The sequence below is a fragment of the Marmota monax genome, unplaced genomic scaffold (genome assembly GCF_021218885.2).
Source record: "Marmota monax isolate L192 unplaced genomic scaffold, Marmota_monax_Labrador192_F-V1.1 WCK01_AAM20220418_F8-fsc00024, whole genome shotgun sequence".
Taxonomy (NCBI): Eukaryota; Metazoa; Chordata; class Mammalia; order Rodentia; family Sciuridae; genus Marmota; species Marmota monax.
In genome coordinates, this window is record NW_026695224.1 from 5,299,494 (window position 1) to 5,324,847 (window position 25,354).

The following is a 25,354-nucleotide window of genomic DNA, read 5'->3' on the forward strand; positions in this document are numbered from 1 at the left end:
AATGCCTAAAAGACTAATTAAATAAAGAACATGTTGACCTCACTGGGTTGAGGCCCAGTTTCAGAGTCAGATTATATAACCCTGCTGCATCGGGAATTCTCTAGCAATGCGGCTCTGAGCCGCCTGGGGGAAAAAAAAAAAAACAACAAAAAAACATGCCACTGAATCAAGTGAAATGAAACCAGAAGAGTTAAAGCTGAAATCTAAATCCAAATATCCTGCTTAAGGAAACTTACCTGTCAGGATGAGATCTCCAATGACAACATTTTATTTCATGTTTTTTTCTTGTGGAATGGGGGTTGAGGAGGGTAGAGAGACTGTAAAATACATTCTCACACAAGTAATGGATATTGGGGAAGTATCTAGGGTCTCCAAATTTCAAAAGAAAAGGAAACATAGGCCCATTCAAACTCGTTTCTGTTATGCCTTTTACAATTTCTTATTTAGAGAAAGATACTAGCTCACATACACAATTTACTGGCACCTGGGGAAATGTTAAAATACATGTAGGGGCCTGGCTAAATAGAAATGCACTCTGAAAACACAGACACAGTATGCTGTTTTATCTGTTGCAAAAAAAAAATGTATTTGATTACTTGAGTAAAATTACAGTATCTCTGTTGTTAGTAAGTATTAAATGTTAAAGAAAATTGGACCCCCCCCCCTTTCCTTTCAACTTTCCAAGAAAGTGCATGTAACAGTCCAATTTTTTTTCTTCCATACCTAATACAAAATAAACAAACACTATACCTGCTCTCTTGATCAAGAAGAAGCATTTGCTCTTGTAAGGAACATATGTACATTTTAATGAAAGTGATATTTCTTATTGTATATACAAGAGCATCTACATTTTCTCCACTGAAGGTTGTTCAAGATGCTATACTTAGCAGCATTGTGAAATTCCAGCACACATTTTTCTATTGTGAATATACCTACAAGGCAAAATGTTACGTCTCAGTTTCAACTACCAAAACAACACTTGATTTTTTTTCTCTATAAAGAATTCTGCGTGCTTATTACTGTACAGAAACTTATTAACATTGAAGAGACCTCAAGTAAAAAGCACAATACAAAGAGCAGTTCAAAACGGAAATGGTTAAATCTACAAAAACAAAACAAAACAAAACAAAAGCAGGTTGAATTTTAGAATAGAAATGGAACAAAACAAAACAAAAAACCCCAAACCTTTCGAAGATCCACACTGTTCAGTGTGTACTCTCAGTCCTTTCCTTAAATCTGTTTTGAAAGATTAGACAATGTGTTTGCTGATAAAATTTTCCAGCAGGATCAAAGTGTACATTTATATACAGACTTTATTAGAGACCTAATGCATCACTGAGGCATTGCATCAACACCAGGTTCATATTAAACTGGATATAGAAAATAAGTTAATGCCAGATTAAGACCGCCTAGCAGGGCAACTTGCAATTGCCATAAATGTTACAGCAAGTTTATAGCACTCTAGTCAATTAGTATTTAGTCCAAAATACAGAAGACCAAAGTTAATGCTTGCATTCTGTTCGCAAAGCAAGGTTATATCACTAATAAATAAGCTTTCTTAGAACTCTAGAAGTTGAACAAGGTACAAAAGAATGTCTTCATAATGTTGTAGTTCATAGACCCGGGGGACCAAAAGGAAGGGGGATGGGGCGAGGGGTAGGAGGCCACCATAGGTCGCATTCTGAACGGGAATGCTACATCCGTAGAACTGCTGCTGCTTTAACTCGTGACGATCTCTTTGCTGTCTTCCACAAAGCGGGTGAAGCGGAAGTTGGTTCCGTTCTCGCTGCTTGCCATCTTCTCCAGGCCGGCCAGAGGAGCACTAGGCTCCGAGTTCTGGAGCTTCTCCAGATTTCCCGTCAGCCCGCTAATAGGTGAGCTGCTCCCACTGCCGAGGCTTCCAGGAATTGGCGGGATGCCACCGTTCTGAATGACAGAGATCTCGTTGGCCTTCATCGCCAGCCCGTTGGAGAGCGCTGCTGCATACTGATTCCAGAAACTGGAAGGATCTCCGCTTCCTGACCTCGCCGCCAAATCCTTCTGGAACATTTCTGGGAACTTGACAGGATTGCCTCCTAGAAATGTCATGGGGCCATCCACAGAGAGCCGCCGGCCCCGGCGCGCAGGGGTGCTGTTCCACATGTGCGTGCCCATGTGTACCTGAGATGTGGGGTCGGTGTGTGCAGGGGGTGGGGGGAAGAAAACAAAAAGAAAGACCAAAAGAAAGAGAAGTTAATAGTTGAATCTGTCTCAACTCATATCCCAACACTGACAAAGCAAGTGGCCCAAATGTCTATTCTTATTATATGACAGACGGTGGAGCAGGGAACGGGAACCATCCACTCCCAAGGACTAGTAATAACGTGTTGGGTCTCCGCAGCCCTGGGCCGTCTTTCCTCTCCCTGGGCAAGATGTCTTGCTTACTCTTTTTTTATTACCCGTATTTAGCTTATAATGGCCTCAAGCAGGCCAGTCAGTCGCAGATAGCTCCTTTCAGGGTTAGAATTGTTATGTCCACTCTCATTGCAATGGTAAGTATTGTATCTGACACCCTTTACCCTATAAATGTCCTTTTCAGATGGAAAGAAAGTACCCCTCACTGATTACCCATTGGAGGGCCCGGCATATGGAGAGAAAAGCCAGAAAGTAATTATTCATCTTGCATTACTGGCAGCAATCTCCAGAGAAATACTCTGTCAACAGAAAAATGTACACAGTAAGAGCGCTCAACTGTTGCTCTAGAATGTAAGCATATTTGCTTTATTTCCAACACATATCAGTAGGAAATGTTGTATAATCAATTATCATAATACCCATTAGCAGAGCAGTGACGTTATTGTTTCTAGAAAAACAAACCATGCTGGACTGCATAGTTATGAAAAATAGCTGCATACGCCAAGGAGAACCGTAATTATTAAGTGATACGGGCAGCACACAGGCCACATGGAGGTCTTTAATCAATACCCCATGGCAACACCAGGCTGTCTTATTTGGTAGGTAAAGCAATTCATTTGGTGCACTTAGCGAGACAACAGAGAGAGGCCGCTGCTTCGCTTAGGTACCAAATTATTCAAGGCACTGTGACATGCAGCTAGCTGCAGGCTGTCCTCCTCCCTGACACTATCCTGACTCTCACAGGCACCCCCATCTCTCCCCAGCCTGCTGCGTGCAGGGCAGCAGGTTCCCTTTGGGAAACATTTTCCCCTGTGTGTCTGGGCCAACGATGCAGGAGCATGTTGTACTACAGAGTACTGGTGGCAGCGAGGTGGGCCGAGGGGGACAGGCGGGGAGCAGGTGGAGTGGGGTACCTTAAGATTGCCTTTTGTAGTGAATGCTCTTCCACAAATAGTGCAAGCGAAGGGCTTCTCTCCAGTGTGAGTTCTCTCGTGAATCTGCAGGGCACTGGACGAGGAGAAGGTTTTGCCACACGTGTTGCAATAGTGCTGTTTGGGAGTTCTCCGGGGCAGAGTGGGGAGCAGGACCGGGGACGAGGCAGAGGATGACAGAGGCCCAGAAGGGACGACGTGACTGGTGGGGGTGTCCTTACTGTCCTGAGGAGAAACATGCACAAAGCCGTTGACCTCTGTTTTGATGAGAGATGACAAAGAGTTGGCGGGGATCACCGCCGAGTTCTGATTGGGGCCAAGGTTGGAACTGGGCTCAAAGAGCTGCGACGGGAGATCTCGCATCTGATGTGTCAACATGTGCTGCTTCAGATTACCCTTTGTGGAAAAGCCACGATTGCAAACTGTGCAAATAAATGGTCTCTCTTTGGTATGACTTCTATAGTGAATGTCCAAGGCACTCTGGCAAGCAAAGGTCTTGCCACAAATGTCGCAAGCAGTGTTTTTAAATTTACCCCTGTCTCGGAAAGGGAAGAGGATTCCCAGAGAATCTTCTTTGATGATTTTCTCGGCATGACTAGATGTCAGATCCAGAGCCCCCCCATTCACTGGGGTGGGGGACAGACCATTGGCGAACTCACTTGGCCCTGCTCTCTGGGGCTTCTCCTCGACGCTGGGCGACTTGTGGAACTCCTGGGTGCTGTTGGAGGGGGACAGAGCCTGCAGGGAGGAGGTAGACTCTGAGATGGCTGGGCTGCCAGCACTTTGGCTCTCCATGTCACCACCCACTGAGGACGAGTCGTTGGTCAGCACGTCCCCCTCTACGGACCCGTTCTCCACGGACTTGAGGCTGGCCTGCAGCTGCTCGGCCAGGCCGGCGTTGATCATCTTCATCTGGTTTTCCAAAGCAGCGATGCTCGACATCTCCAGGGGCAGAGGGGAAGAAGACAGGCTGTCCTGGGACGCGTCCGCTGACCTGGGTGTGTCTGGGATGCTGCCCTCAGGACACTCTTCCATGTTGTCGTCAGAGAAGTTGTCTAGGTCATCGAAATTTTTCTCATCAAAGGAGCCTGTGTCAGACTCCATGGACTCGGGGTAGCTGTCGGGGACGGGGGTGTTGGGGATCTGGCCTCCCATGTGCATTCGAATGTGCTGCTGCAAGACCACCGCGTTGGTGAACTTCTTCTGGCAGATGGGGCAGGAATGCTGGACGCGGAGAGGGGGCATAGCCCGGTGGACGCTGTAGTGGGTTTTGAGGTTCCCTTTGGTGGTAAAAGCCCGGCCACAGATCTTACACTTAAAGGGCCTCTCCCCAGTGTGTGTCCGGTAGTGCATTTTCAGGGCACTCTGACAGCTGAGAACCCGGTGGCAGATGATGCACTCATTGGGGTCAGTGGCCTTCTTGTCAATATTTTCTACCAGTTGCTGCAGCTTGGATGTCTCTGACGCCTGGGCTGAGTCCAAGAGTCCCCCAAAAGGGAACTTGGCCTTGAACTGCTCTGACATGAGCGGCAACAAGGGGTTGGTGAAGGTGGTGGCACCTCCCGGGCCACCATCGGCCGCCGGGGAGCTCAGGGTGCTGTTGCTCGCTGTCGGGGCAGAGTTGGTGGCCAGGCCACTTTCTTCACTTTTGCCACTGGAGGGTGGCAGAGCAGACCCCTCGGCTTCCTCTGGAAGGCCACCTAGGCTTCTCGTGGTCGGATCGGGGGCCCCAGAGTCACTTTTGACAGAGCCCGGGGGGCTGGCCGCAGAGTGGCTGATGGGGACGGGGGCTGGCTCTTCCGTCTTGATAAAGGGTGTGAGGCTCGGGAGGGTCGGGGGCAATGGCAGGCCGACGGAAGTGGTCAGAGTGGGCAGGACCGGCTTGGTGTCGAGCCAGCTGGTGACTGGCTTCTCCGGAGGGATGGACATGCCGTAGGGGATGCCGGTACTGGTGGGGATGTTGTCCAAATGCTCAGGCACGGGGTAGGGGTTCATCTGGATGTGAGGGTACTTCTCTTTGTGGCGCTGAAAGTGGACTTTGAGGTTCCCCTTGGTGGAGAACCTGTTCCCGCAGATGTTGCACTTGAAGGGCCTCTCCCCAGTGTGGGAACGCAAGTGAATCTGCAAGGCACTGTCGCTCCCAAAGACCTTCGCGCAGAACCTGCACTTGTGTTTGAAGAACGCCTCGTCCGAAGTACTTTTCGCTTCGAAGGCAGTGACATTTGGTGGCTTGCTTTTTCTTTGCTGGGCCAAGGCAGACAGGGAGTTTAAATCCTCTGCAGTTGTTCCGATGTTGGGCAAAGGGCTGGGGAAAACCGCGTTAGCAGGGGTCGGCTGAGGTAGAAGTGGATTAGATGCAGGACTTAATAGACTGCTTATTGCAAAAGCTGGTGAGGATGAGGCTGAGACTGTCGCTGGGTTGCTGACATGGGAGGCACCCGCGCTCGAAGCCACATTTTCAGAGGACGGGGTGGTAACTGCTGCCGCCAATATGTTAACGTGGGGAGAAGTGCCACTGCTGGATGGAAGGGTGGTGTTGCCAGGACCGCTCTGAGGTAGCTGGATTGGGGGTAGCTGTTTCACACCGCTGATGCTGGCAGATTGGCTAGCGAGGCTCTGTGCTAATCCAGCTGCTGCCGCCAGCTGCTGAGATAAATGGGAACTTAGCGTGGACAAGGGGTTGGCAGATGTTCGTAAAGTACCTTGAGAAGGACCAGAAGAGGTTGGCAAGTCTGCGTTCTGAGAAGCCAACAGCAATATTTGGTGACGGATCTGCTCGATCAGTTGCAGCTGGTGGATCTGCTGCTGCTGCAGCGCTAACAGCTGCTCCATGAGCGCGGGCACGGCCAGCTTGCCCCCCGAGGCCCCGCTGCACCTCGCCTCCTGGGAGAACTGAGCCACCGCCACCTTGGTGCTCTGGAGGTTCTCGATGATGACGTTGCTGTTGATCACGGAGAAGTTGCCCAGTGTCGTCAGGTCCCCGAGTTGAGGTAGAGAGGTTGTGATCGCTGAGGTACCTGTGGAGTTGCCGCCGTCACAGCGTGGGGTGGTGCGGCCAGTGGGGCCGCTCCCGCTGCTGCAGCTGTTAGCGACCGGGGCCTCCACCTCCATGGACTCCTCCCTGTCAGGTCCCTTGGGTTCTGAAAGGTCGCTGCAGTCTGGTGGATCGGTTTTGTTCACGGTGTCTTTCATTTGTTCGTCAGGATTATCAGGAGGGGGACTGGGAGAGAAGGTTTCGGGTGGGGACGCTGGGTTTTCATTGACGATCAAAACCAATTGATTCTTGGTGCAGTTCTTCTTGTGGAGCAGAAGATCTGATAATTCAAAGAACTCGGCGCAGCACCGGCCACAGACGTGGGCATCCTTGCTCTTAGTGGGACGACTTGGTTGACCCTTCTCGGTGTCTCCTACAAACAGCAAAGGGCGCAGGGTTAGAAAGGGAGCCAGGACTCGCTGACATCGATGACTTATAAAAAAAATAAAATAAAAGTTTAATTATTTTCTAACTGCAAAACTCAAAAACTGTACTGCCTGCAAAACCAATCGATATTACCTAGGGATACTCATCATTAATTTTTAAGGGTGTGGAGGAGTCCCCCCATCCATCTAGTATCCCAGATAGTGATGGCCTTCAGCTAATTCATCAAAATATAAAATACTATGAACGGAAGACATTGGTACATAATGAAATTCCATAGCAAAATATTGATTTCCAATATTTTATATAACCGATTATCTGCCCATCCAGAGAGGGTCCAGCAACCATCCTGAGGACTTATTAGGCTCTTGAGTTTCTGTCAACCTTATTCATTTTCAACCGATTCAAAGATATCTGTGACAGTTTGTTCTGTCACTAAACTAATTTGTAGTCATTCAGGTTCCAATCAGTTGTTGACAAGGGGGAAAAGAAATGCATATCGCCAAGCCGTGGACTGACAACGTGAAAATCACCTCGAGCCCCCACCTCGAACCTGAGCAAAGTCTGATCCGTGACAAACACACTTTAGTCACATCAGTAACAAATCCTCCTGGGCGCTCTCCTTAAGACTCACTTGAACACAAAAGGGAAAGCAACACACACACACACACACACACACACACACACACAATGCACAGAAACACAATGATCATAATCCATTACAAGGCCTGCCTGGCACCTATGTATCACCCTGTGGTGTGTTTATTTTTAAAATTAAAGAATGCCACCCTGGCTACTATTCCACCAATAGGGAAAATACGCCTCTGTGCTCCAAATGGCAACATCGCGCCTCTAAATATTTCATCAAAAGTGTTCTATCTGTAAAAACTGGCATGAGATTCACATTTCTGATTAAATATCAACTTAAGGGGAGCTCTCCCATCCTGTAAGAAATCATGCTTGCTGCAGAGTTTGGAAATGCTTTGCAATTCTCCTTGACTGAATGCCTTTAAAAACAGTTTGCTCTTAACTGTTATCAATTGTTTAACAGATTGTCCTGAACCTTTTCTTATAAAAATCCCTTTATTTTGTGTTTGTTTCCACTGGTTGCTCAGATGTCTCCTCAGTAAGATCCATTTGTAAATTAAACATAAAAATCTCCAACTCCAAGCTAACATCCTATTCAAAGACAGGATGGCGTCCCATTGTTTGCCCAGCATGGGGAACACCAACTTCTGTTGTACAAATGGTGTGTGGTCATCTCCGAAGGCTGTGGAGGAAAAAAAAAAACAAAAAAAAAAAACTGTTTAATTCAAGGATTACCTCCCTGCATGCTTTTCTGCAGAACTGAATCAGATAATAGGTAGTTTCCATGACTTCCAAATTGAATCTCCCAGAAAACTTGTAGGGAAAAAAGTAATTGCGGATATGAATACATGCAAAATCAAAATGCTGTCTTTTTTTTTTTTTTTCAGTAAACTTACAGTCTACTCAAAAGAGCCAGCTGTTTGCCTTTTTTTGCATTAAGCATCTAAAAAGCTTGAGTGGTTCTGTATTTCAGAAAATATAACTAACATCTAAATATTAACTTGTGAAAATTCCTTAACTCTATCTGCCTAAAGTAATGCTGAGGTTGATCAGAACCCCCAGTAAAGTATGCCAAATGTATGCACACTTGATTCACTGGGAGTGTTATTTTAGTAGCTAAGTTATACTTAATAAGCTAGCTTTCCTAATACCCATCTTTTAATCTCCACGAGGTTAGAGTGCAAAACGCATTAACAACACCAAACAAACCGTAGTTGCAGCAGAAAATACCAATAATGATCCAGTTTTAATTTAATGTTTAATCATCCTAATTGGCACCAGATTCCTATGCACATTTAAGGTGCTGCTTTTCTGTCTCTCCCCTTGCCTTAAAATAATATAAACAAAATATTAAATGAAATTTGCTAAAGTTATGTTGCTTAACTTGCGACAAAAATAATGTGACAAAAATTCTGTTTAAAGCTTCTTATTTTGACAACCAATTTTAAATGATGCATCCATTTCAGATGCTTATTTTAAACTAGGAAATGCAATTCCTAATATATTCAACAGAAATGTTATTTCTTTCTCTTTGCACATTTCCATATGTAATGGTTATGTTTCCATCTACTTTTACAGCCAATTATGAAGGAACAAAAGCTATTCTGTTTGTTCACACATTTTCAACAAAATGCATTAAAACTATTATGTCAGCATGTTCTATTAAGCTCTGCATTCAGTGGAAAATACTTTTCAACCAGCTCACATTTATCAAAACATAAAGCCACTTTAAAACACAGTTTTGCTTGGTCAGCTGGGCTTAGACAAATAATGACAGATTCAGAACTAAATAACTAGCAAAGGGAATCAGAAAACTGACTTCATCAATTGTACACATTACAATGTAGTTGCTTCAAATATTTAGCACATCTGTGCTCACGATTAAAGAGCATTTTAATTCTTTATAACTTGCAAACATCTGATATTCTCATAATATATATAAAGAAAATAAAAAGGAAGGTTATTTTACAGGATTCAGTTGATCAGTACCTTCCTGCACTCCAATTCTGTATTTGTGCTGCTTTTGAGACTCACTTGAGAATTTTCAAGTTTCTCAACCTGAACATTTTTATATTTCAGATTGTGCTAACTGGATGGAAAATATGGATGCTTAAAACTGAATTCCGGCTTGCTTCTAAGAAAGACTTGTGTCAAAAAGTTGACTATGTTTTAGCTCAGATTTTCACAGCATTTTAATAAGCTGACATTTGATCTCACTGTAGAGTCAACTAATTTAATTTCCTGATGTTTATGAACACCCCAACTGCCCCCCCCCCCAAATCCTGGTATCTATTTTGATGTATTTTAAAAGCAGGTGTCACTACATTGTAATAATACCTAACTTTAAATCTGTCTGCATTCTGAATAGAATTCCAGTGGAACAACTTTTTTAAAAGAGAGAAGACAAAACACACAAACTAGCATGAATCTTTAACTACCAAAAGGAATACTTCAAGTTGTAATAAGATACACACACACACACACACACACACACACACGAGAACATGTTCTAATTCATTTTTCCTATCCTACCCTCTGCTATCTTGTATCTTTCTCAATAATCTGTTACACAGGATTGCAACTGGTGACCTCATTATAGTAAATACAGTTGTCTTGTTCCTTGTTCTATGCTGAAAATAACATTCCAGTTCTTTTTTCTATGGATTTTGCATACAGATTAATTTTGTAATTCTAGTCAGATAGGAACATTTAAGAAACAGTGGTTTTCTGAGTATATACACACAAGAAGATGTTTGCTGGGCCTTTTTGGTGGGGAAGGAAGTGATCTTATACTGCCACCAAATTTATCCTAAAATCCCAGATGTGTTAGTTCTTGTGGTTCTCTATAGGTACTTGATGCCCAACTCAAATTGCTCAGTTTTTCATCTTCTGAACCAAACATTGCAGAATCGGAAGCAGAAAATTGAAGTGTTCTAGCATATCTGTCTACTGAGAAAATAAAAATAAAACTATGCCCCACACAGAAAGGCTTAGCCAGCCAGGAAAGGAAAAAAAACAAAGCGTACACACACACACACACACACACACACACACACGCCAAAAACAAAACAAAACAAAACAAAAAAAACCCCCAACTCTACCAGATTTAGTTTTCTTTTTTGGAGCTCCTCAGAAAGACTCTTCACTGTACTTCCCATCACCTAAGACTGCGCTAACATTTTTAAAATTAGAACCTCTCACAATAGTGGGTTTGGGGCTCATAATTTTAACAGGCTATTCCTTTTCGGGAAAAGGCTAATTTGATTGATCCTTTTTTTTTTTTTCTTTCTTTTGCACAGACCTAGGAAAAGGCTCGATCTGAATGTCCAACTTAAGATTCCAAAAAAGTTGTAAACATTATAGCATATGCTGTGCATATTTTCTGAAATGTCTAGAGTTTCCTCTATGCAATGTGCAACCTAATGACAAAAGTGACGGCCCCCTTCAAGTTCTCTCAGTGTGCTGGCCAGGATTAGCGTGTTCTCGCGTGGAAGACTACAAGAGAAATCTCTGAAAAAATAACAACCCGGACAAGACACTCCTTTCAAAGTAGCAATGCAAGCCCACCTCATTCACACAATAAATGAAAGGGGGGAACGTCTTCCCCATGGATGAATCAAAGTGAACACTAGATGGGGTTCCAGTTGCAAGGGTTTGTTCAAAAACTTCTTTGTGGCTTTCCTATTCCAGTGACGCGTAAAAGAGAGACTCCTTAAGGCGAGATCTAAACTCTGACTACATAAACATTGGCAAAGGCACAAGAAACTAAATCCCTGTTGTTTGAGGGTAAAGCTGAGCTATGGGAACTACCTGTCAATCTTCCCCTTTGGGGGTCTGGCATCTGAGGGTGACAGGGGAATAAGGTTAGGAAAAGAAGCCAAGCTGATAAGGTGAAACTAAAATAAACTACTAACTTCCTGCTAAGTGACTAGCAAGACTCAATTTGGGGGTCACTAGGAAGATACTGAAGGACATATTATGATCTGGACCTTGTCACCTTTGCATGGGAGGAGACTAGCAAAGGTTAAAACAGCTCAACACATCTAGGTTTTCTAAAGCCTGGCACACAAACTTTTTTTCTCTTGTGTGTGTGTGTGGGGGGGTCAGTTTTTAGGTTAATTCACCATCTCTTTTACTAAACTGCTAAACTACTGCATGTTTTGACCATCTAAGAATATTTTAAAATTTAGGGCTATCTGCTTGTTTAGTCTCTAGGAGAAATTTGTTCTGGTACTACATAGAGCTTTGGCTTTTAATAATTACAAAAACATGTAACCTGTCTGCTTATTTCTTCCCTAGATTCTGGTAAAATCTCCACTATAAAAACATGGATTTCTGCCTTCTAAAGAAAGAACTGTTGGTAAAGACAACTAGATACCTCCAAAAGTGGAAAGAAAAGAAATAGAGACCCCAAAGAATAACCTATAATTCAGCACTTCTGCCTAGGAAACGGGGGGGGGGGGGAAACTTGATGTTAAATAAACCACCAAACACTCAGTATCACAAATTCATTTTCACACTTTTACCTATCTCATGCTCAACTAGACTTTGCTTTTTTTTTTTTTTTTAAAAAAAAACCTTTTAGGAAGTATCTGCAGCCCGAAACAAATCTCAAAAGACAGTTTGCATTTTCTTATCCAGAATCTTCCATTATGCCAAACTTAAAATAGGCCTGATTAAACATGAATTCTTTCCAACTGCCTTATCTTGCAGGTGTCGGTTTTTCAAAAAAAGCAATTAATTATAGTTCTCTCTAACCTTTTGGTCCCAGGAATCAATGTGTTGCCATTAAGCTGCTTACAATGAGTAAATCACTTTGGTAAATAATAGAATTTCATTATTAATATAAATAAGAGGGATTTTTATGATACTTCATACAAGAGTTAGTGTTTTATCTGCAATTCATGATGTTTTTATTTTTCTTTCCATAGTACATTTTTCTTGAAAAAGCTAAGCACCAAAAAACTAAATTAGTGAAAGGAGTCTAAATAGGCCCACCGTGTAGTTGCAGGAATCTTAAAAAATACCACCAAAGGAAGAAAAACCCAATATACACATAGGCTTGAAGTCCAAAGCTGTAGGAAAGAATACATATATAAAAATCACTGGATTCTCATATGCCCTTTCCTCAGCATGATCTATCCTGGTAAATAATGTTTCCAGTGGCGGTCATCTTTCTCCCAAGTAATTTGAGACTTGTTGAATATCATCTGAGACAATTCACGTTTGCCGTGATCTTGGTTTTATAAAAAAACAAAAATTGTCAAGTTTATTTTAGCTTGTTTCCAGCATGCATCACAGTTGCACTAGAGTAGAAGAAAATATCAACATTCTCAGATCGACCAAATGATCTTCTTTTCTCCAACTGGATGCAATGAAGCCATCCTTTAGCTTAGTGCCCTTTAGCACCCCTTGGGCTTTCTTTGTAAGTGCATTCACACTCACACACACACAGGACACACAACACAGCAGGAAAGTCACTCTTTCGGGGGCTACTGTAACTGGGGTCTACAAACTTTTCTAGGTTTCTCTCTGGGTAGAAGTCCTAAAATTTGAGGTCCCGGAGTATAAGAAGAGCATAAACTTGATTGAATTTGGTAACATTTGACAGGTATGTCATTTGCCGTATTTTCAGAACATCTCAAGACACAAGAGAAAGGAATGTTCGAATAAGGGTTTGCCTTCCAAGAATTTAATAACCTTGCTACATGCAACAAAGCAAAACACCAACAACTCCTTGAAGTGTGTGTGTTCTGAGTGGGGAGAAGGATGGAGATTACTGAATCCATTGCAGAAAGGTGACTTTTTTAAAGTAACCTTGAGCTATGTCATGAACTTTCAATTGCATTTATCTCACAACTACTCCCAAATAAAAAGAACTGGGGTATGTTAGGCCCTCCTGCACGTCACGCGTTAGGGAGGATTACTTGTGTACTAATATTATTACAACACACTAAATCCTGTAACCCTATTACAAAATCTACCCTCTAGGCAACTTCTCCCCAAACTTATTGTTCAACCATGTAAAAACAGTCATAACCTAAAACCATTACTACTGAAGAAAAAGAGGAGGGGGTGGGGAGAGGTGAGGAAAGGGGCCGGGAGGGGGATATTTCCTAGGGTGCCTCTAACAGTTTACTGCTTTTTAGCACAATGAACTAGCTTTTTGGAGGAAAATAAAGAAAGGAAGGAAGAAAGAGAAAGAACTGAAAAGAAAAAGAAAAGAGAAAGGAAACTTGATTCAGTTACTTAATTAACTTACCTCAAAGCTCAAATAAACTAAAAAAAAAAAATAGTACTAATAAATAATAATGGTAAGAGGCAGTGAACTCCTTTTATGCTATCGCTTTATGAGAAGCCTTAACTATTAAAAATTCCAGATCCAGAAGGCTAAAGGCAAAAAACTAGCAAGCATCATTTCTTCCGAACCCCGTCATTATTATTATTAATATTGGTGGAAAAAATGTAAAAAAAAAAAAAAAAAAAAAGTCCAGATTTACAAAACAGACTAAAGAACTTTGTCTTCTCTTCGGTTTGGTTTTTCGAATAGAGATTGTTAGCTTTTAAAAACAGTATTATTAGAGAGCCAAAGGTCTCACCAGAAACTTTAGGAAACACTGATGTGGGGGCGAGAAGCCTAAGAAACCAGCTGAGAAAACCCGGAAAAATACACCAGTGGTTGCTGAGGCCTTGGGTAATTTCACCTTGGTCTATCCTGCATACCCGGGGCTCCTTTTGGGGTAAGAAAGTGGGGTTTTAGGGGTTCTTTGCACAGGACTGAGACATCGCAGAGACAAGGCTTCAAGCTCAAGAAAGTGCTGGGAAGGAGCAAGTATTGTAAGCAGTCTTCTGAATCGGTCTAAAGTCTCCCAGGTTTTTACAGGGATCCCACATCAGGAGTCCCCTTTCCCGACTCCAGGTAAAGGGAGAGGGGGGTTCTCTGCTCCGCTGCTGTGTTCTGCACCGGTCGCTGCTCCCCAGACCTTTGGAAAGGCAGGCCTCTGGGGAAGGACGGCCGCAGTTTGGTGGACCGAGGTGCCGACCTAAGGGCACGCTTCGGAGGAGCTCTACTGGGATCCAGCGCCCTCCTCCGTACCCCCCAAAGTCCCCCGGGATGTGAACATCCCTAGAGGCATCCAGAACCACGGAGCCCCGACCGAGGATGCCCCTCGTCCTCCTGCAGCTGAGGGACTAGAATCTCGCCGGAATGACCGGAGCCCCGGCGCCGCTCCATCGCCTCCGGGCGCTAGGCCTGGGAGCTCGGAGGCCCCTACCGGGAACACCTTCTGGATCAGGGAAGAGTAGTAGGTATCCTCCCTCCGAATCCCTAATGCCCTGGCCGGATCTCTCCTCCTCTCGGCCGCAGTTACCTCACACAAACTTTTTTTCTGGACTTGTCCATTCCTTTCGGGACCCCGCAGCTGAAGCCTCCATTGGAGAAGGCTCCTGCTCCTCTGTGTCAGGGGTCGTCTCCTCCGGCTGGCTACCTGCTCCTCCTCCCCGGCCCTGAAAAACTCCCCTACGACTTTTCCCTCGGCCGGTCTGGAAGTCCTGGGCACCACAATTCAGAGAGGACATACACCGAGCCTCAAGATTTTTGGGGAGGGGGAGGCTCTAGGTGCATGTATTGGGAGAAGATGCGGGAATAAATTTGGGGAGCAGGAACTCGATACTTCACCCGGTTTCCCTGCACTGTCTAGGGAGCAACCGGCAGCAAAGAGTATCCACCCGGGCCGCGACCCCAGGGTGCTGCGCCTCGACCCAGGTCTCTTGCCTTCTTACAGCTCGGAACCCACAAAGGCACCTCATTTCGCCCTGCGGGCGGAGGGGGAGTGTGCGCGTGGGAAGGAGGGGCGCAGCGAGCTCCCCACACGCTCTAAGTTCAGCCACCAGCACCAAGTAAACTTCCTTCTCGCTGGCAGCAGGGCCGGAGCGGCGAGGCCGAGCCTGGGGGCCCCCGGAGCGGCGCAGGGAGCACTAGGGGCCTCGCGTCGGCAGGCACGGACGGCCTTTGCCTGCACCCACGCCCCGAGGTCCAGCCGAGGGGCGCCGGGGTCCAGCCGAGGCTTGGCTCTCCCTGGGCTCGGTTCCCTGGAAAAGCCGGGACGGAGAAGTAAGGCCGGCATTCCCTCCCTCCTCCCCTAGGAGGACACTGCAACTCCGGAAAGGTCCTGCCCCGAGATGTGCTTGCCTTCCCCGGGGCAGTGGGAAGCCCAGTCAAGGCAAATTGCAAATTAAAAAAGAAAAGAAAAAATATGCCCAGTCGAAAAGGCGAGCGGGGACGCGGGCGACGGCGGCGGCGGAGGGGCAGTGGGCGCTGGGGGCCCGCCGCGTGTGCGTGGGTCCGAGTGTGCGTGTGAGTGCGTGTGTGTCTGTGTGTCCGCGGCGCGGGCCGGAGCACTCACCATCTCGCCGGGGGAGCGAGGCCACTTCGGGGTCGGATTGGAAATGTTGAGGCTTCGCTTGCTTCCTCCGCGACATGCTGGCTCAAACATCAGCTGGGGCAGAATAAAAAATTACTAAAAAAAAATCTTCTCAAAATTACGGAAATCGAGCGGCGGCGGCGGCGGCGGCTCCCCCCGCCCGCCGGCCCGCCCGCCCCCTCCCCGGCTCCCCGGCCCCGGGCGCAGCGCGCATGTGTCCTGCTATAATTATGATTATCAATAATGCATTGCGATTAATCATAGAGGGGCTCTTTGAAAGGCGATTGGCACCGGGCCAGCGCTATTCAAACCCGCTCGCCTTAATCAATTAGTTCGTGATTTGCTGCAGACCCCTGTCTCTCCGCGCGCTGGCCCAATAAGCCGGCCGCGGGGCTGGCTCTGTGAGCCGCGCCGCCCGACACTGGGTTAACCCTCTTCGCGACCGCCCGGGACTCCGCGGCCCGGCCGCCGGGGGCCTGCCTCCTCGCCACTGCGCGCCCGGCGCCCCGGCCGGCGCCCCCCGCTCCTTCCCTCCCCCGCCCCCCATCCCGGGCTGGGCTGACCCAAATTAGCATGCCCTCCCCGGAATGAAGCCGCCCCGGGCGGGGGGTGGGGCCGGGTGGCGGGGGCTGGGGACCTGGGCTGCGGGCGCGCCGCGAACTTCCCAACTCTGGCACGCCGAGCGCCGGCCCGCGGGGGGAGGGAGTCCCGTGGCGGGATTTTGGGGGGAGGGCGTCCCGTTTCGTGAGTGTTTCTTCGTTTCTTTAAGAGCTACCAGAAAGCAGCCCACCCCCACCCTCATAAAAAAAAAAAAGCGAGTGGGGAAGAGCCAGCCCCACGCCGGTCCGCCTCCAGCCCGCGGCCAGGCCTCCCCGCCCGCCGCCTGGCTCGGCGTGCCTTCGCCCCGAGTTCTCCATGCCCTGGATCCCGGGCTCGCGGGGGCGCGGAGAAGAGGATCGAGGAAAGGTTTGGGAACGTGATGGGTTTGGGACGGGGGGGAGGGGCAGCTCTCTCGCCACCCCCATCTTCCCCCTCCCAGGGGGCCCCGATCCTCCAGCCTCACGCTGGCTCCCTGGCTCCCTTTCTCTACCTCGGACATTCCCAGGACAATTAGGGCTGAAGTTTTCGGGAGAAGCGCCCCGAGCCGGTGGGATAAGGGGGCGGCTCGGCTCCGCCCAGGACCCCTCCCGATCCTCCCCCCCCGGCTGCCCCGGTTGGCTGCAGGGCGCGTCACTCCGCGGGGAGGCGGCGGCGGCGTTGGCGCCGCCGAGCCCCGGGCGGGTGGAGAGCCGGGACCGGCCTGGGCTCCGAGTTCAGCTCCGGCCGGGGGGGAGGGGAGGGGTTGCTGCTTATCCTGAGCGTGGTGGCGCGCCTGGGGCCTGGGAGGCGCGGCTCAGCAGTCCCTGACCCAGGGCATGGCCAGTCCCCCCGACCCCTGGGCTCCCTACCCTGGGGGAGGGGATCTCCCCCCTGCCTCTGAGATGAGGTGGCGGTGCTGAGCCAGGAGTGAGAGGGTTGGGGGTCCCTATCCGCTGCTCCCTGGCTGAGCAGAAGCTCGCCTCCACTTTTCCGGCATTTGCCGAGCGCGGCGCCCAAACTTTTCGCTCTATCTCCGTCGCCCGGAGCTGGGATGCAGCCACCCTACCCGCGCCCTGGAGCCCGGAGCCCCGGTCCCGCACTCCCTCTGCCGGGCTCAGACGCCCGCGAACCTGAAGCTCCGTCCTCAGCTCAGCCTAGCTCTTCCCCTCGCGCCTCGGGGTCTCCTTGCTCGAAGGTTCCCGAAGTCCTGCACCAGAAGGACTAAACTAAACTAAACTTCGGCTGAATAATGGGGGAAGGCCGGGGGGGGGGGTGCAGATACACAATCCTTGCCCTATCTCGCGATCGGGAAAGGAGAGGGCTCATAAGGACGCCCCAATTCCGGAGCGCCCTTGAGTCTGGGTACTGCCCAGTCGGTTCGCGCGAAGTGGGCACCAATCACCCGAGCAGAGCTTCGGGTACTTGGGACCCATACCGCGCTCCCCTAAATGACTCTTTTTCTCTTCGCTTAAGTTTTTTTTTTTTTTTGGTCTAAATCTTTTTGTGTGCAGCTCAATGTTTGTTTTCTATCTTCTGACTTTTTATTATTTTTTCTTGGTATAACTTATCCCTTCTTTCATTCTCCCTATTCGCCCTTTCTACCTTTTCTCCCTCTTATTTTCTGCCCTTGCTCGGTCGCCAACACAACCTCTCCGTCTCTCTCTGTGGCTCGGTCTTTTCCCCTCTTCCCCGCCTCGCTCTCTTTCTCCCCAGGTCCTGTTGGGTACAGTAGATTTTGATAAAAAGACAAACGAAGCTATCAGTGGGTCTGATGTTGAAGAATGAAGATAATAATGTTTCCATAGGTGGTGCTTCAAATGCCATTATTTCTCACTGAATATTTAAAGAGATCCCTCGGCAAAGATAGATCTGTGCGCTCCTGGGGTGCGAGCGGCTTGCTTCCCCCAAACCCTCGGGAACGTGTGCAGGAGCACGTGTAAATCCCGCACCCGCCCCCCCCCCACTCCGCAAACAGGGGTCCTCCAAAACACACCAACCCGCACTCTTTCGGGTACCCAAACGCGGCCACGTGCACTAGCACCCACATTTCCCCTGTACGCTTGCGTTCGGAGCCTCCCGCATCCGTCTCTAACATTCTTGGCTTCTTGAAAGTTCGGGCCTCCGGGGCACCGCGTGCTGTTAGGAACCTAAAGGAGTTGGCGGTCCCGCAAACCCTTTATCCCGGTTCGCGCCGTGTGCGCCGCGGGAAGCTCCGGGGAACAGTTTCACACGTGTTTGTTACTTGCTCTATGTGTGATTAAGATTAAGGCGGGGGGGGGGAGATTTCCCTCCCCCGCAAGACACCACCACAACCAACCAAACCAAATGAATACTCAAAAGCTGTTTCGCGCTGTTTAATTAAAAATGGGAGCTCAGAGACGAATTAATTGGGGAATCCAAACTTTAATAACTTTTTTCGTTCTTTTGCGTCCTCGACGGCGTAGAGGCAGGCGTCTCGCTCTACGCTCGGCGTCCCCAGCTAATTTCTTGTTTGTTTTCTTTCCCTCTGTGGCCGGGAAAGGAGAGGGGAGGCGGAGGAGAGGGGGGATGGGAGGAAGGGGACGGACGGAATGGCGGGGAGAGGAGAATTGGTCTTTATTGTTGGTGGCAATACATCAATTACGGGCCATTGTCTCCGGCCCAAGTTCCGTGGTTCGCTTATGCGGGCGCTTCAGTGTCAGGGAGCTGGCGACGATCCGCGTGCCACGATGTTAAGAAATAATGAAATCAATAAAAAACGAAGACAGTAGGGGTGATTTTTATTTTTTGAGAGGTTCGGAAGAAAGCAGCGAGTGCGAGTTAGGTGCCACAGCGATAATTGCCGCTACGTCCAGTTTCTCCAAAGACCTAAGCGCCCTCCCTGGGGTTGCGCCCTCCCAGCCCCTGAATGGGGACAGCTGCTGTGGGAATTGGGAGGAAGAAGTTGGGACTTGCGGGTTCCTCTAGAGGGCGAGTACTTAAGGGATGATTCGCGATAGAGAATCGGGGTGGCCCGAAGAAATGCAGCAGCTGCGCCAGGGTCGCGACCTCGAGGACCGAGGGGAACCACACCCGGGGGAGGCGTTCGGCCGTTCTGCAGACTCCCATCCTGGGGGTTTGATGTCTTTCTACCCATATGTCCGCCTCAGTTTTCCCAAGACCTGGAGTGTCCTTGGTGCGTTGTCAGGGCCCAAGGGCTGTGCTCCAGGCCCCAGACGCATTCCTAGAGAAAGGGTTTGGGGACTTCGTTCAGTTGTCAGTCCTGGGAAGCGGACAGCGCCTGGAGGCACCCCAATCCGAAGTCTGATGCTTCTACCTGCATCCCTTCACTTACTCAGGCCCAGTCTGACCTCAGGCATGGGATGAGGCCTTGCTTGGGACCCAGACCCTCTTTCCCGTCTCACCCTCGCAGGACGGGCCCCCTACCCCAGACCTGGGGAACGTCCCCCCTGCCTCCCCCCACAAGCGCCCTACCGGCGACCCAGCTTCCTAAGTCTCGGGCCCAGGCCCCGCTGGCCCCCCACCGAGGCCAGGAGAGCTGTATAGGAGGTTTCATTTTCCTGCGCCTAGCAAAAAGCGGCAAAAAGGCGGCAGCGGCCCCCGGGAGGGCGGGGGAGGAGGAGCATCGATGGTATCAACGTTATTGATGGGGAAACGTTCGGGGCAGGAGCCCGGAGATCAGGTTCCCAATCCCTCCCCTACCCGGTGGTGGGTGGGTCACAGCGGGTGGTGAGGGTGTGTGTGTGTGTGTGTGTGTGTGTGTGTGTGGTGTGTGCGCGCGTGCGTGTGTGTCTGTGTCTGTTTGGGGGTGGGGTACCTAGATGCACCCGCAGTAACCAACCGGGGTTTATTTGTATTTTCTGTCTCTGGAAACTTGAGGAAGGAGAACAGGGAAGAAGGGTTGAGGCGGCATGTACCCTAGTCCTTAGGGATCTTCCAGGGTTGGGGCTGGAGTCGTGGGAGGAAGAGGAAGGCAGGGAAAAGAGCATATAGCAAAGAACAAGTTTGGAAAAACCCTCCGCGGGTTCGAGTATTTCCCAAACCCTACGCCTATTTCCCTACGCCTCTCTAGGAGTTTCAGAAACTCCCTCCTAACCCATCTGCTGTCGCTCAAACCCTAATTCCCTTCTGACCCTAGAGAAGCTTCGAACCCGAGGCCTGCCATAGCAGTGTCTGGTGGGTGTCCCCGCCCCTGGTCGATGCTAGCTGTGCGCTCTTGGCATGCTCGCTCACTCCGCAGCAGAGTCCTGGAGGCGAAAAGGAACAGTTTTGGGGGGCCTCCCCCTGCCCACCGCCAAGGGCTATCTCCAGACGGGCGCCGGGTGCAGCGCTAGGACCGGGCTCCCCGGCGCCGGCTCAGGCGGGAAATTCGGCCCTGACGAGCTGAAGGTGGTCTTGGTAACCACCCGTATGCGCCCCAGCCCTGGATCCTAAACTGCCTGCCCGGGCAAACTTCGTCTTTCTTCCCCTGCAGGGCCATTCCCACAGCAGCATTCAAAAAGTGACTTGGTTAGCGACTGCAAGTGCCTGCCGATCTTTACTTTCCGTCCACATTGAGCATGTTGCTGTTAAATTCACTACGCCCCGCATGCAACAGTGCCTCGCTAAGAGGTCTCCGGGTATAAAATTCCTCCCAAAGGAAATGTCCCGAGGCAGAGAGAGTGGAAAAGACTAATCGAATTTATAAAAAGAAAACCTTTGCTTCCTTTTGGTTAAATCCCTTTGCGGTTTTCCGAGCGTGAAAGAAAAAAAAAGAAAGAAAGAAAAGAAAGAAAGAAAGAAAATCACCAAGACACAGAGTGTAGCTGATTCTTGAAACCTAGTAGTAGGAAGTTTAGAAGCCCAGAAGGGTGCACAGATTCCCGTCCAGTTCAAGAAGCAGGACCTCAGGATCCAGCGAATAGTGATTAACTCTCATTAGTGTCTTCAGCTGGAAACTAGGTGTGAGATCTGAGGGGTCCAGTGCTCTGGTTGTGTGTGCATTTCAAGGGGACCGAGTTCTACAGGGAAACTCCTGTCCATTCATTAAAAGAGATCCTCTCAAATGACTCCCTATGGGGTGCCTAGACAACTAATGTAGCATATCACTTGCAACAAAGTTTTTTTTTTTTAATCATACTACATGACTTTTTCAGCAAAACTTTCATTTTAAAAGAGTAGATCAAAAAATTTTCAGAGATGTGCGCTTTGATTTTATAAAAAGGCTGTTTGCAGTGAAACCTTACCTAGTGGCTTCTCCCCATCCGTTTTCATGGGGCCAAGCACCTTTTGGTTTCAGTTTGGTAGAAAAAAATGAAACAATAAGGTCTGGTTTCAGAACCCTTCCAGGGTACAGGCACTTGCCTGAGAGCAAGGCCTGCCTGTCACTCACATTAGTGGTAATTTGCAAATCCCACATGTCTCAGCTGAACTATGACTCTCAGAGGGAACATTTCTCTGGATTTCTCTCTGTTGACTTTTGAGGGATCTTCTTTTTATTTTTTTTCTTCTTTTTATTTTCCCCTTTCTTTTCTTTTCCCCTTCCTTTTTCTTTTTTAATCCTCTGAGGGAGAGAAGTGTTTCTAGTCTTGGGACTGCAATGTGAGTCAAAGTTGTAGCTTTAATTTGTCTCTCTAATGAACTTCAGTCGGTCCTGTGCAGCCTTTGGGTTCAAACCTGCTGCCTTCCCTTTTCAGATATGTATAAGGAAAGGTGGGAAGTGGAGGTGGAGGGGAATAGCCTACCTGTCTCTTCTCACCCCCTTTATCCCCTCCTTCCCAGTTTGACCAAGTTTTCTTTCCTTCCTTCCTCCCTGTTCCTCCTTGCTCCTTCTCTCTCTCTCTCTCTCTCTCTCTCTCCCTTTCTTCCCCACCTCGTGCTGGGAATCCACCCCAGGGCCTTGTGCATGCTGAGCAAACGCTCTACCGCTGAGCCCTATCCTCAGCCCCGACTAAGCTTTCTTAATTATTGCACTTTAATTTCTTTCTCCCAAATCTTCTCATCTGTTCAGACAAGGTAACAATACTGCTTTTTTTTTTTTTCAACTTAACATCTGGCTTAATGTGTAGTTGGAAATTTAAGAGACTAACCTGTCCAAATGCCAAACCCATGTATCCCTGCTTCCATGTGCCCTCTTAAAGAGAAGCAATTGTCTCTTAAGTTATGAAGCCAACCACACTCACACACTAATGCTTTTTCTTCCTCTTCATGGCTGTAAACTTTCATTTTGTCCTGGCCTCTGTTGTCATCAGGGGTTGCTCTACTGTCCCAGACTCTTGGGCAGAGTTGGTGGTAAAATCCAATCTCTGGAAAGGTCTTCTCCAAGCTCTGCGTAGCCTGTGATTCTTGTAACTTCTGCAAGAACTTTGCCCAGGTCTTCTCTGACCTTGACTCAGGCTGGAATGAATGTTCTGGGACTGAATGCGGGGATATGCCCGCAAATTTCCCCTTTTGCAACCAAAACCACATGATTTCAGGAGAGTTGAAATGGAGCCTGTGTTTTCCAGGTTTGCTTTTTTGTTTTTTCTTTCTTTCCTGGACCCTGTGACACCTCTGTTCTGGGAGGATGGTGCAGAGCAAACCAGTGCCTGTTTTCTCACCTGGCTTCCAGGACACTGCTCCTTCTTCTGATCTCAGTTGTTTGCAGTGGATCGTCCTTCTCCCATGTGTGCTACGGGGCACATTCTCCAAGGTGTACTCTGAGTTGGGCTATTTGGGTTCACTTCCTGGCTCTAACCTCTCTAGGCCTGTGTGTCCGTAGCAGGTAGCCTTATTGAAATTAACATTGCTTTGTTTCCTGCTCCATTAAGTGCAGCTAATGGAGAAGTACAGTGCTACCCAGCACCTACCCCGGAGCCTGCTCTGCCTCCTGCTAGCAGTGCGACCTCAATGCCTGCAACAGCTTCTTCATCTGTTAAGTGGAGATAATAATAGCCCTCATTTCTTAGGGCTCCAGAGGGTTAAAAAAGAGTTAATATGTATGAAGATTTAAGAATAGTGACTGGCATGTAATTAGCACAACGTAAGTGTTAACTGTTATCATTACTTCCCAGGGTTGTTGTAAGGCTCAAATGATATAATGTGGCTAAAACATCATTCTCTATTCATCTGTCCATCCATCCATTTACTCATTCATTCAACAAAGTAATGTGCTAGGCATGGAGGATGCAAATGGAAAGTCAACACGGGCCTTCCTTTCCTTGCTTACAAACAACTAATGAAATAGATGATTTCCTGGGGGGTGTGTTATGGCCTGGTTCAGTGATAGGGGTGAAGGGAACAGTGTAGTGGTAAGTTCTCAGAGAATATCTCATGCTCTAGCAGGAAGTCCCCACTAACAAAGAAATTTACCACTGAAGCAGATCACACATGAACCAAAGTCCAATCAGGCATATGGGTCCTTTGGGCCAGAGACAGACCATCTTCATGTTTCTGGAAGGTTCTTGAACACAGTGGACATGTAAGTGGCCTTCTGCTGATGTGCCAGCCTGTGTTCACTTGGTCGTTCTATTTGGCTCTGTTGTGGAGATTCCTCTGAGCCGTGCACAAACACAACAAAACAATAAGAAAAGTACTATTCTTCTTTGGGTCCCCCAAATATATAAACCACTCGGAGTGTCATAGGCCTTGCTTTTCTGCTTTCCATTTTGTCAGATAATAAAAATTCAACCTGGTGATTACAGTAGCACATTCTGCAGCCCACTGTGATGGCTGGGGTGGCAAAGCCTCGCTTATGAGCTGCTCTGCCCTCAGAAATATGTCTGTTGGGTCTGGATTCAGAACCTCTAATGGTTGCTGCACGGGCTGATTCATTACTAGTGTCATCATCATGTTGTGACCAAATGTGATCCAACATTTTATAGGCAGAAGGCAAAGTGCCCTTGCAAAGCCCCCTTCTCCTGTGCATTGAGAGGAAAACAATTTTTATGGTTTGAATCTGGAATAGGAATGAGAGTCTGAGCACACATACCTGTTTGCCGTGGAGCTGTGTGACATGGAAGGGACGGGAGCATGTGTGTCCCAGGTCCCATGTCATACTGGCTGTCCCAGGAGGCATCTTGCAGCAACTGTGGTTTAAGATGTTTGCAGATGTCAGCAAGTGGAGGGTGAGGCTTCCTTTTCCCCTGGTGTTGGGGGAACAGACTCCATTTAATCTGTCACTTGATGTCCTGCTCAAAAATAGTGCCTGGGGGCCCCACGGGGGCTTTATGTAGAGGCTCTCAGGACCTTGGCAGTATGTAAATTATGCGTGAGTGTCCTTCATAGTTCCCGGTAGCCACAGTCAGGGGGATTTAAACATGATTTAGCTTTTCAGATGATTTGTGGGAGTGCAGCAGCCAGTGAGCACCACCCAGGCAGCCTGCTCACCACATCCCCAAGCCGGTCTCCACGTCCAGGCCTCTGACTCCAACAGCAAGCAACCGCGGGTGCTGGTGGGTAGCATGGAAATATCCTCTTTATATTAGGGAGTTCTGGGATTTTTTCCAAACCAAAGATTTTATAACTTTAAGAAATACAAATTGATCTGTAGGGTGCATTTACCCTCTCATTCATCCATCTATTCACTTATGCATTTATTTAACCAATATTTACTGAGCATCTATTTCAAGCCAGTTAGTACATTAGACAGGAAGGATATAATGGTGAACCACACAAAGTCCCTTCTCTACCCTTCTGGAGCCTGTATTTTAAAGAAGGGGATGCACCAAAACCAAACAAAAATAAACAAATACCACCCCCCCCCCACCAAAACACACACACACACACACACACACACTCAGATTTAATAAAGTCAGAGAATGATAAATACTTTAGAGAACAATAACACTAAATGATTTGACAGAGACTGACTTGGATTGCAGCATAGGAAAAACTATCTGGGGGATCTTGGAAGGCCTCTGAAGAAGTGATCTGAGAGTTGAGATGTGGATAGGAAGGTGTTAAGTATACCAAGATTTGGAAAGCATTCCGGATCAAGCAATGAGGAAGGGCAAAGGTCCTGGGGTGGGAATGAGCTTGGAAGAATTTTCTCCTTTTTCATCTTTCCTCCTCAATTCCCTTCC

At 48.1% G+C, this 25,354-nt stretch overlaps 1 protein-coding gene and 1 long non-coding RNA gene across 3 annotated transcripts; both read right to left on the reverse strand.

The window, feature by feature from the left end:
• Positions 1–1,295: 1,295 nt before the first annotated feature.
• On the reverse strand, positions 1,296–17,489 carry Sall1 (spalt like transcription factor 1). 2 transcript variants are annotated; one of them, XM_046434987.2, is made up of 4 exons: positions 17,465–17,489; positions 15,738–15,830; positions 3,309–6,733; positions 1,296–2,160 (listed from the first exon to the last, which is right to left on the reverse strand). In XM_046434987.2, exons 2-4 carry the CDS (start codon positions 15,811–15,813, stop codon positions 1,720–1,722), a joined length of 3,942 nt encoding a protein of 1,313 aa, XP_046290943.1. In that variant the 5' UTR covers positions 15,814–15,830; positions 17,465–17,489; the 3' UTR covers positions 1,296–1,719. The 2 variants fall into 2 exon arrangements, with proteins under 2 accessions (XP_046290943.1, XP_058431850.1); XM_058575867.1 differs by lacking the exon at positions 17,465–17,489 and adding an exon at positions 16,846–16,864.
• Positions 17,490–19,070: 1,581 nt separating this feature from the next.
• LOC124086584 (uncharacterized) lies at positions 19,071–20,065 on the reverse strand. The gene is made up of 2 exons (XR_006849841.2): positions 19,788–20,065; positions 19,071–19,536 (listed from the first exon to the last, which is right to left on the reverse strand). It is a non-coding gene; the product is annotated as an uncharacterized LOC124086584 (long non-coding RNA).
• Positions 20,066–25,354: the final 5,289 nt, after the last annotated feature.

What these genes read in the sequence shown, in the direction of transcription:
- Sall1 (XM_046434987.2), bottom strand. Translation starts at nt 15,813, where the DNA reads ATGTCGCGGAGGAAGCAAGCGAAGCCTCAACATTTCCAATCCGACCCC. An exon ending in CTCGCTCCCCCGGCGAGATG is followed by an intron (nt 6,734 to 15,737) that starts GTGAGTGCTCCG and finishes TGCTGTTTGTAG; the next exon opens with GAGACACCGAGAAGGGTCAA. An exon ending in CTACAAAAGGCAATCTTAAG is followed by an intron (nt 2,161 to 3,308) that starts GTACCCCACTCC and finishes CCCACATCTCAG; the next exon opens with GTACACATGGGCACGCACAT.